This window comes from Falco peregrinus, chromosome 4, assembly GCF_023634155.1.
Source record: "Falco peregrinus isolate bFalPer1 chromosome 4, bFalPer1.pri, whole genome shotgun sequence".
In the NCBI taxonomy this organism is placed as follows: domain Eukaryota; kingdom Metazoa; phylum Chordata; class Aves; order Falconiformes; family Falconidae; genus Falco; species Falco peregrinus.
Genome location: NC_073724.1, coordinates 85,699,918 through 85,712,387, shown reverse-complemented (window position 1 = coordinate 85,712,387; position 12,470 = coordinate 85,699,918). Strand labels below are relative to the sequence as shown.

Sequence of the window (12,470 nt, the reverse complement as noted above, 5' to 3'; positions counted from 1 at the left end):
ATGTTGAAGGCAGTTTGTAATATTAAGCTGCAATTGAATTTATTTGTATATCATGTAGACCAGTAGGCTGTAGTGGATAAATGCAGTCATGGTAATATATCACAGGAACATTTGATAATGCAGATGTACTCTACAGGATTACCATCATTGGTTTTCCACTTGATTATGTTTAAAGAAAAATTAACTGCTAAATAAGTGTGTCAGCTTTTCAAAGGACTGAGACTGATGTTTTATGAACAAAATTGTTGACAATAGTTTATCATCCCAGTCTGACTTTCTGAGAAGTATTGACTCAACATTTTTTAATCAAAAAACACGTTTAAATTTAAAATTTTAAACTGAGAATTTATTTAAAGAAGGAGTATTTGCATTGATGTTGAAAGCCACAGAGTTAATGAATGGAAATCCTCAGTCCTACTCAACCTTTAAAATAAGAATTTTGAGATCAGAATTATTTCTGAGAATGGAATTACTGACTGGTAGGAATTCCAGGTATGCTGCTCTCAATTAATTTTATTTTGTCCTTGGAAAGACGAGAAGTGACATACCATGATTTACTTTTGAGCATCTCAAAGAACTTAAAGTCTGACTCCAAAATCCAAGGCTAGCAATTCTGTACTCTCAGGACAGGCAGGTAGATCTGAAAAATCTAGTACATAAATATGGGCTATGACTCATGAAGCTTCCTTCCCTTTATTTTCCTACTTAAGCAAAAGCTTTGGTAATATTTGCAGAAGATCTGTAGGCTTGAACTATAGATGAAAGGGAAAATTGGATTTTATCATCTTTGCAAGGTATCCAGCACCCTGCTGTCTTTAGGATTCAGCTAGGTCTGTGAGCCAACAGAACCTGGGCTGCAAAGCCAAGGTATGGCTGGACAGGAGAGCTGGCAAGAAGGATGTTGGCTTTCTGACTTTAAATTCCAGCAGGAGCTAGGATGATGTGCTGGTTATACCTAAGGTGCCAACTTGCTCTGTAGACAAAGCATAGTTGATCAGTTGATCAACTGCTGATCAGCAGCTGATTTGTCTTCCTAAATTTCTGGAAATGAAATAAATAATCTAAGTTAAACTAAACTAAAATGCAATATGCCACTTTACAACATGTCAAACATCTTGGTTCTGTGAAGTTGGCAACGCCTATACATCAGCAAAGCCACTCCCTGCTATGGTTTTGACAAGAACTTAGTTGGAGCCAGAGCTGTAGCTGCAGTGGACCAGCTACAGTTTGCCTCAGTGAAGAGCAGCAGATCCCAGTATGTTCCTTCAGGGATTTAAAATAACACAAATTTTAATGCTGTAAAAAAAGCAGTAGCTTGGTATAAGCACAGTAGCACAGTATTAGGGGAGAAGGAAAGTTGCTTTACTTTTGCAATAAAATAGCTCAGTGGAAAAATACCAGGAATCTTGATCAGACTAAGTATTGAATGAATAAATTCTGTGGAAATCCCAGAACTTATATGGGCATGTAATCACTGGGTTATTAGTTTGCAAGGGGACAATTTTCCTACCAATGGGAGGACAATCTTCATTAAGAGCATGTCTTGGAAAAGGTGATTCATAATGCTGAGTTACACACCTAAATTCCATCTACATTAAATTAGGGAACATTGGACCTTTATATTCAAAACAGGCAGTTTTCTGAGGGCTGAAAAGCTTAAGGCAGCTAATAGGAAAAGCCAGACCAATGGGTATGTATCCCTAACACAGCGGTAGATATATTCAAGATATCAGCTTCATACACATTCAGTGAAGATAGGTAGGCCTATCCGAGAAGTGGTTTAGGTCTGGAGCTTATCACTGAAATGAATGCTTTTTGAATCCATCCTTCTCCATTGCCTCTAGAGACAGCGTAAGAATTCTAGCCTAATGTCAATTGTCAGAAATTAAATTGCGTGGCAATCTCTGTTTCTTGAATGAAATAGTTTTTTTTCTTATAGCTGCTATTAGGCACCTGATGAAACTAATATTCATCATCTGACTTCCTGTGGGGTTTTCTTCAGTTCCTTGATTGACAAGAACTCTCCCTTAAAAAGCAGATTAGATGAAAGCTCTCTCTGGTTTGCTTCATTGTTGAGTGATAATAAAACTTAAACAGGAAAGGTGAAAAAAGTATGGCCTGTCTTCCTGCTTACGAGGATTTAGTGCACATGGTAGGAGGAAATCAGGCTCTCCAGACTTCAGCTGTAGGAATACTTTTTCCCTGAATCCTAAATTAGGGAGGTACAGTTGCCTTAGGAAAGACTATACTTAATAGTCTTGCTCAAAGACACAAATCTTAGTAAAAGAAACACCTTGAGCTTATTTCATTTTTGTTATCATGAATGATGTCAGATGTCAAATCAACAGCATTTTTTTATCTTACTTTACAGGAAGAATATTTTCTGTGTGTTGTCCCAGTTAGAAGCATTTTTTTTTTTTTTACTTTGCTAGGGGGTTTTGAGATGAACATCAACACAAAGTTTAAACTTCAAAAAGTCTTCAACTTAGTGTTAGTTCTATGCAACTACCTCCGTCTTGTAGAGTATTACTGTTCTGCATGGTCAGCCTAACCAAAGAACAAGATTTTCCACGTTCTTTGATATTTTAAAAATATATTGAAATCTGAAATCAAGTGCTTTGCCTAAGTCCTGACTTTTCTGGCAACAGTGAGCTGAATAATGTACTGATATATAGAGTCCCTCTAATATTAACTTTAAAAAAAAAGAAAAAAATTACATATCTTCATAATCAGTCCATCTATGTCTGTCAAATGATGAAATGCTCTGAAGTCTGTTGTTGATAAAAGGGGGAGGACCCACAATCAAGAAAGGGTGGGTGGGTGGTGGTGGTAGTGAAGAAGAAGAGAATAAATGGAAAAATTAATTCCAGCTAAAACAACCCCATTTGATTCAGAGGCTGTACAAAGTGCCAAATGTCATGCTAAACGAAGAGCATAATCTCTTTAAACATATTCAGAAGGCAGAGCTGAAATATTTTGCTTATAGCCATAGTACAGAGCTCTTTGCATATCTTGCCAATAACACAAAAATAATTCTACAAAAATCACATATATCCTTTCATTTATTTCTTTTGCATTAACCATCTAGGTTAGAGGGTTTTTACATACTAATACTGGGGACAATTAAGTCTCTTTAACACAGAGACAGATGCCAGATGTATGCATGTAACAGTTACAAAGGAAGCATATGCATAGTATCAACTCTACAAATGGTCGGGCTCCCTAGGCACTCGACAGTTTTGAAGCTAAGGGAGGGAATGTTTTTATGTTATAACATTTTCCCTTGGTGGTAGCAAATTAGCTGCCTTGTATCCATCTTCAGCTGGAACTGCAGAGAGTCACTTGAGAGCTTACAAATAAGTTTAATGCTGTGCTAAACTGTTTCTTAGATACCTGAGAAGTGGGATACATGCATGCCAGTGCTGTAACAAGTAGGCTTTAAAAAAAAAAAAAAGTTTGAATTTTTGGGGTTTTTTCCTCTCATAAGACAAATTTTTCTTACCTTAATTCCTTACAGAATTTGTTCAAGGTCAGACCAGGCTTGCTTTCAGTTATGGTGCTTCACACACAATTTTTGTCTCCTTGGGAATTAAAGCAATTATTTTTCTTAAACAAAAACAAAGCAAAGCTACATTTTTATTAGGAAACCCAGAGGCTGTTTTTGAACACCCATGCAGCAGATATCAGGGGCCAGTTTTCTCTGCTTCCCATTATTTGTGATACAAGAATTCAAGCCAATAATAACTGTACAGGTCTCTTGCCTTTTCTTTCCAATAGAACAAAATGGCTGGGAGGAAAGGTACCCATTAAAATCAAGTCATGGTGGAAAGCATACATGAATCTCTAAATCAAGTAAATATTATAGTGATAAGTTCCAGTAAATGAAAAGGTCTCTTTAAATACTCTGAGGATGTTGTTCATGATCCATGTGTAGCACAGGTTTTACTGCACTTTATAGTATGTCTGCCCCATTTCTAGGGGTGTAGTAACTTCATCACCTCTACAGAGTAAAGATTTTCTTAAAGGAAGTCAATAGATTGACACTGACACATATTCTGAATCCTTCAGCAGCTTTAATGGTAGCAGCTGCATCTTTTACTTGCTTTACCAGAACAGTGTTTAACTTACGTATTGCCTCACTGCTGGATTTCCTTTGTAGGGTGTTCAGATAAGTAAGCTGAGGGCACAGTTAAGAGAAATTATCCTGACTGCATCTTACTTGGTGGTGGTGTTTGTAACTAGCTTTTAAGTCTATTTCCAGGACTAAAATACAATTTTTATAAGAACATGGCTCAGATGAGAGATTGCCAGAGAACAGAGAAATAGCTTCTAAGAGTTAGCAGGCTTAAAAAGTGAAAACAATGAACACATAATGACAACACCTTTAGAAATAGTTCCCAAATTAACAATTTTTCTTAAAGGTATGTTTTGTCATATCACAGTACTCTGATATCAATACAAAACTTGAAGATATAACAAATGCAAAGACGACAAGTAAAAAGGTGACTTTCAGTTGAGCAGCTCAGCTGCTGGAAAGAAAAGTAACTAGCAGGAGAGACTTTCTGCATTAGTGTTCTATAATCTCCTCAATCCTTGAAAAATATGAAAGTGAACTGGACCTTAAGGTTTGTGATGAAGGATTTGGAAAAGAAAGATGTGACTACTCTGAGGACATCTTCACTAAGTGTCTTTCAGAGATCTATTTACATTTCATGAAGAACATGAAAATATGGTTTTAAATCTGTTTACATGTACAATTTTTTTTTTGCCAAACTGGTTATATTTAAAGGGTCAGATTTGAAAAATGCATCCTCAATTATTATTTCTGATTGATCCAATTGGAGCACTATGCAGGCAGAAAGCTAAGATAGCATTGTGAAACTCAAATTCCTAACAGGATGTGGGTGCTTCATAAATAGACATAAAGGTAATCCCATTCTGCAAGTCTCTTTCGAAGGTGGTAATAAAGGACAACACCAGCATCTAGTAAACAATAGTCTAGGGCACCATCTAATCAAACAATAATGAATACATTACTTATCATCGCATAGGCAAGACTCTATATGAAGCTCTGAAATATTTTTTTTTTTCCTAAGAAGATATTTTTGTATCTGTATGTCCAAGTGAGTTCCTTAAGATGTCTGGATAACTTCATAGTATTTGTGAGCACTGCATTATGAAAAATGTTCTTCATCTTGTTCTGTCAGACACGTTGTACCTCCCATGAAGTCCAAAGTATATGACCTGTATACATCAACCTTCTGAAGCAGAGAATGATACCCAGTGGGCTTTTCCATCTATCAGTATAAAACAGACATGGTCTCATTATGTCTGGTAAAAGAGATTTTGAATGTAAATCCAGACATACTGGCAGGAATGTGGAGGAAACTACTCCTTTTCACCAAAGTGGCCAGATTTTGAATGGTTCAGCATCCATATAGCCTTTAGTAATTTTTTGTGAGGCTTAAAAACCCCCCAAACAGACAGCATTTGAAAAGCTTTATTGCATTGATTCTGTTTTGGACAAAATCATGCTCCTACACAGAATCTGTCAGATTTCCATTCAAGAGAGTCCACCTATAGTCAGGATGAAAACAGAGCCATCAAAAGGGCATAGAAACAGATTTCTTCAGAAGCTTGTCATGTCTCTCTCCTCAGTGGCACCCTCATCACTCAATGTCTGTAAACAAGTTGTCATATTCAGATTTGAGACAAGTTTACAAAGCAAAAATCTTGGTGCATTCTAATTAAAGATTTGTATATTGAGATAATTGGCAACTGTTGAGGGAGGCTCAATGGTGTAATATATAGCTGATTGTTGGTGGCTTGACAGTGTGACACATGGGGATAGCTTCCTTAAATTATGGAGCTTTTTATTGGTATTTTCAGGAAATTTCAACAGCATGATTATATTTTCATTGATGTTGTCTTTCCTTTTGTTAGTCATAATCACTTTTACCTCTTGTCTCTAACTGTACAATCTATTAATATTTGTATAGGAAGCCTCACAATGGACCTCATTAGTGACCACATTGCCACGGTACAATATACAGTGTTAACATTTACTAAATATTACAAATTACATATGGAAATTATTGATATTATGATTATGAATAGCTTACAATAAAGTTAGTAAAAAGAATGTGAATATCATGCAGATTTTACAGATGATTATGCAAATTCAGTTAGATTTCAGATTTAAGAGTCGTTGCATTTTTAGGTGCTAGTACTAAAACAATTCCACTGTAAAATCTGTGGAACTGGCTTGATCAAGAATAGCAAAATGTGTTATATTAGAAATGTTTATTCTAACAAATCCACAAGCCTGTTCTCTTCTGTAAATTACTGCAGTTTTGTTTCTCTTCTTTTCCAGGAAACAGCTTTTGGGCTCTACAACAAAGATTTACTGTTTAAAATGGTGAATTTGTCAGGTTACTAAAGTTTCCCTGTAGCTTCTTAGCTAAACGCAGGGCTGGCATAGCTAGCCCTTGTACATTTCCTCCCTGCAGCCCTGGGCTAGGAAAAGGTTTTTTTATGGTGGGATGGGTAAAAAGCTAAAATATCTTTCCATGACTGTCATATGGGCTTCTTACTGCAAATTAGAGTAGGTGCCAGTGTGACCTACAGGCAAATGTTGGAAACCAAAACCGTGTGTCCTTCCTCAGCCACTCCTCTTTCTCCTCTAACAGGAAGAAATGAGACACCCTTTGTACTAGTCAGATATTTTCAGTTCACTGCCAACTATAAACTTCTGTGTACCTTTGAGAAGCATAGTGAAAAATTTCAAGGCCTGTGAGCTGTGCCTGGGCCACAGATAGACATTTTCTACTGTGGAAGTTTTGACATTGTGAATTTTGGAAGCAGAGCCTTTCCCTGTCTGTGACTCACAGGTTTGATTTGCCTCCAGAACAGCAAGGCAGAGGCCAAAGACCCATTCTTGGGATCTGTGGACCAGCCCGCTGTGAGGATGGAAAATTTTCAGGTAACAGAAATGTTTTCTTGCTCTTATGCTGTCTTTAAATACAAATATGTGCTTGCCATTAAATTGTAAGCATGATTTTAAAGCATACTTCTGTAAGAAAAATACTAAATGTTCTGTAGGGGTCCATGTAATCCTGAAATATTCCTCCAATATTTATGGTTTGTGACAAATATGAACTAGAATTAAATCCATAGGACCACCATCTTTTTATTGTTTTTGACATGTTTTATGCCATGTCAATATAAAAATATATTCACTTTATCTTGTGTCCAGAAAACAAGGAAAAAACAACAAAAAACCCAAACAAAACCCCAACAAACAACAACAGGGAAACTGCGTAAGTGTTACAGACCTCAGAAGCTCATATTTATAATATCAGGAAAAGACCACGTGATCCAAGAGGTTTAAAAGTGGCAGTCCATTCTCACTTTACTGCCAGTCATTTTGCTCATCTGAGCTATATAATTGCTTTGTCTAACTGAAAGGACCCTTTAAACAGACAAGCCAATATAAGTACTGATTGGAGACAGCTCTGTTTAATAACAGCAAGCATGTGTATAGAAGTATTTGTTTACCTCTGCTCATTTATGTCAAAATCAATTGTAATTAAGCAGGAAGCCAACCACAGAAGTAGTACTTTAACTGATTGTTCTCATCCGAAGTGTCGTATAGTCCCAGTATTTAGGACATGTCAGAGCAGCCCATTATTTTTCTCCTGCAATAAAGACCTACTTACAGTCCCTTCAGTTCCTTAGTAAAGGCAATTGCCTATCTCAAATAAAAAAAAAAAAAAAAAAAAAAGACACTATTTCATATAAATTCAGGGCAGTGGGGGTGGGGGGATGTTCTGGCCATAATACAGAAATTACTGAAGTTCTGAAAGGCAATGTTATTTATATTCTCTGTTAGACATTAGATGCCATTTATTGTCCAACTGTTTACACGTATGTACAGAAAATACAGAACTTTTGTATCTATTCAAGGTATTAAAATAGATAAACCATACTTTATTTTACCTTGTTTTTTCAAAAGCAAGTACTGGTGGGGTTTTTTACATAGTATGTTTGTGGTTAGACCAAAGAAATATAAGCTACAGAGGATTTTATACCTTGTTTCATTATTGAGTGAATTCTAAATGAAAATACTTTCAATAATGAACACAAATTCACATCAACGGTGAAATGAATCTATCTCCTAGGGAAGTCAGTGTGAACTCCATGCATGCATTCAAAGGCAGACCTTTTTCTTTGCAATGTGAAACAAGGGTCAGCAAACGTGCATTGCTGTTCACTCTGTAACGCAATGAAGAACAAGAGTATTTCAAGAGTGAAGGTAGACCATATAAACAGCACAAAACTGAAACAGAAAGGAGAAGAGGGTCGTCCAATGTATTTTTCATTTGGAGCTGTTAGTTGATAGCCACTTCAGTCAACTGAGGCAGCCAATGAGCCAGCCCTGACAATCAATGATTTTTTTTTTTAGCTTCCGTATTTATAGAAAAGAAGAAATAAAAAGAAAATTCAATTAGAAGGAGGGGTGTCTATGTGATAGTAAAATCTAGGCATCACCTGTTGAAACGGGAAAAAAAAGGTAAATAAGATATCTGAAAGATAGGCTAGCGTTTCCTAGGACAGTAAAAAAAAAACCAAAACAAAAACCACACCAAAATTTCTGACACTTTAAAACACTCAGTGTTATTTCTGCACTTACCTAGCCATATTCTTATTTAGCCTTCATAAATGAACATAGTGTAATACAGAGCTACATTTTTTTTATTTATTTTGTGAGTAAAACGTTCTTAGAAAAGAATGCATTTGATTGACCATTTACCAGGTCAAATTTTATAAATTATTATGATTTGAACTGTGCCTCATTTATCTTCAAATACAATTTGATAACATCATTACAGGTTTTGGGAGGAATATGGTTGTCTAGTTCGAGGTATGTGTCCGGGTTTGTATATAGGGGAAATCAAGTTTTAAATGTACGTCTGTACATATGCATATATGCTTTTATGTGTTTTTTATACTTTTAAATTCTGATTTCCCCTCTCTACACAAGCTTGGGCATTTACTATTATATTATATAGAGTATTTTGATAGAGTATAGTGTTCTTCATCTTATATACTTATACTGTTATAAACACAGTACATGAAATATTTATTGAAAATGTTTGCTGATGTTTTATGTACATGGATTGTTTAGTTTTTATTTGCATTTCTGCTTTGTGTGTATGTGTAATTTAAATAATTACAGTCCAGTTAAATTAGAAAAAATACTGTATTTATTAACTCATTTTGGCTACATTGAGTCAGTGTTCAAAAAAAAAAAGAATTCTTGAGTTTCTTCTTCATTATCATTATGCAAATTTCATATAATTAGTGAGCCAAACCAATATATCTCAGTTTTAGCCATTGGAAGGAGCCAGCTATCTAAAGCATGAGTTAATTAACTTCATAGTGCCATATATTTAGGGTTAAATCAGTACCCATAATTAATTCTGTGCATAATATTTGTGAGGAAAGTATAGGAAATTAAAGATAGCACAAAAAAATATCTTTTACTTTAAGTTTGCTACAGAAAGCGTATGTTAGACACAGCTTCTCTGGTAATATAGAATAAAATATACAAGGTATGTCTTGTGTTGAACCAAAATACATACCTTGCATTGCATTTTTTATGTTGTCAACATAACTTTCATCCTACGCCATCTGAAATTTCTATCCACTACACTTTGCCTATCCAGGTGACTTGTTTCCAGATAGCTTGTTTCCTTTTACTTTCTATAGCTGATAATTTAGCAGTTCTATTTTAGCATATGTTCTCCCCCAAGTGCTAAAGCACTTCTGACTGTTTACCCTTAAAGCTCCAGAGAGTTAGGAAAACCCCTAGGCTGCTTCTGTTTATTGCAAACACTTGGACTGTTAAGGGTTTATTTTCAACAGGAGGGAGACAAGTGCAGAGATAAAGACAGGTGGTGCATATCACTCTACCAGCATATCTTGCTGTACAGTATGGTGTATGACCTCTTTTACATATATATATTTATATATTTACCTTTAAATTGATTCTGTTTTCTCATCTATACTAATTTGGCCCTTGGTGGTAGTAGTTCACTTCATGTTCATAGTTTCTGCTGCTAGTACAAAAATGCCTGTTCAGTTTTTTTCACTGTTAGCCATAGCAGTCAAAGTTACAGGCTAATGGTGAGACGAGCAGCCTATAATGTATGATAATCAATACTGAAAATCCATTTCCTATGATGTGACATAAAAGAGTTAAGTGAAAAGACACAGATTTTCAAGACTAGAACACCAAAGCCCATGCAATGCAGGTGGTTTTAACTTCAAGGTCATTCAGTATTTGTTTCTTCTTTTCTGACTTCATATTTAATTCAGTCACTGCTAGGATGCCCAGGGAGCAGAAATGGAAAATTAGTCAATACTGTGAGTATGAATGCAAGTATAAAAACTGTTTTAGCAAATGCAGGAAATGAGAAGGGGAAGGAAGATATGGAGTGCAATACATATATAACATATATATGCTATATGATATATATCTTTTACTTAGAGATTGCCAGCAAACTTTCTATCTTTATTGGCAGTAATGAATAATGCAAATACTGTGTAAGAGTCATCCTCATACCCAGTGTATGGGTACATGTATAAGAGCTAAGAATTTAAAATCTTGGGACATAAATTGGTTATAACAAAATTAACCTAATCAGTCTTGAAAATCTCAAAGCATAGTTTTTGGCAAAGCACTGAAAACAAAATGTAGTTAACTTATTTCCAGTGGCTGAGAACTTCTTTAATCTTTACCTTTCATCTGAAGTTTGTTTATTTAAATCTCATCTCAGGATTTTTTTTTTTTTAAACAAATACTGTTTAGTCAAGTTTTAGAATAAGAGACAGTGCTGAAATACAGTTTCCCAGTTGTATATTTCATATGTATATATATGTTGTCAAAGTAGATAGCAGAGAATTGTATATAAATATATGAACATTTATTTAATGCATTTTAAGACAATATAACACAGAACTACTACCAGAAAAGCAGGAAGTTTTCTTTCTACAGATGGTGGTTTTGTGGTCTAATAACAGGCTGTAACCTACTGAAATCTTCCCAGTTGTGTTTACTAGTAGTCTCCCAATACACCACGAGGTGTTGACACATTAAAGTTGGTTACAAAGTTTTACAGGAAGTGCTACTTCCCCCCACTCCTCACCCCCCACACCACCCACACACCCCACCCCCGTGAAAAAGAAACGAGCAAAGAGGAGTCCTGCTTTGACAGAGAATTGAAAAGAGAGAGAGCAGCAGAGACAAGTGTTGGTCCATTGTCTGTGCAGTTCTGGACATTTTGTGGTAGCTAGCACACATCATGTTTTTACTTTTACCTTTTGTTAAAAAAAGACCAAAAAATATTTACAAAAAATAATACAAAGGATAGGTAAATTTACAAACAATTGTTTGGAAAGCTGATTAATTCCGTATGAAAACCATTAAAAGTGCCAGAAAACTTTTACTCAATGTTGTCATGATTTCCATATAAGAAAAAATATTTTTAGATATAGAGAAAAACCTAAAGAAAACATCTATTCTTTCCCCTTACTATACAAGTTCACTTTTAAAGCTAGAGGCTGAGCTTACACAAATCTACTCTGTAGGATTAGGATGAAGAGCAAAATAACAAAATTAATGAATAGCAAGCATTTACAAAATCTAAAGTTCTAGAAATAACATTGAAATGGTTGAGCTTGGAGCATTTTGGTTTTTTATTTTTCTGTTGGATTTCTCTGATAAAATGAAATGAAACCTGGCTAGTATTAACTATTGCCCATCCCATACTAAAGCTTGGAACCTTCCTCTCCAATGCTTTTCCCCTTGTGCTTTTTAAAATACATTGATCTGGTTTTGTGGAGGTTTATGTTTCCCTTTTTTGAGAGAAAGAATAGCATTTTCACTTGGCTTTTTTAAGCAGCAGCTGTTTGATGCTGTAGAAGCTCTGGAAAACTAGATATAGAGAACTTTAGTAGAGGCGAACTAATGGGTGGAATGAGCTGTATAGCAATGTCCTTTATTTGTATGGCTCCCTTTTTATCAAGCATTTGTCACTGCATATATTGTCTCTATGGTTATGCATACCAATGCCATCCCATTCAAGTTAAGTAAAATCAAACACTGCAAACTTAAATGTCTTCCTTAAACTCTTAGTTCTGTCTCTGTGTTACATTCCCAGGATTAGGGTTGTCTTTCACTCATGCTTTACATTATGATCATTCTAATTTTTATTGTACACTAAAACCAGCATGCACCTTACTTTTCCTTAGAGGTCATAGAATTATAGAATGGTTTCAGTTGGAAGGGACCTTGAAATATCACCCAGTCCAACCCCCCTGCCATTGCCAAGAATATCTCTCACTAGATCAGGTTGCTCAAAGCTCCATCCAACCTGACTTTTAAATCTTCCAGTGACGGGGCATCC

At 35.4% G+C, this 12,470-nt stretch overlaps 1 protein-coding gene across 2 annotated transcripts in view; it reads left to right on the top strand.

Annotated features, from left to right (window-relative positions):
* The window catches only part of PCDH17 (protocadherin 17), a 92,833-nt gene that overhangs the window by 73,076 nt on the left and 7,287 nt on the right, over nt 1-12,470 (top strand). The window contains exon 5 of one of the 2 annotated variants that reach the window (XM_027789338.2): nt 6,908-6,982. The exons of the other annotated variant lie outside the window; for it this stretch is intronic. Coding sequence (XP_027645139.2) covers nt 6,908-6,982 — 75 coding nt within the window. The remainder of the gene's footprint in view (nt 1-6,907; nt 6,983-12,470) is intronic. 2 annotated transcript variants of the gene reach the window in all.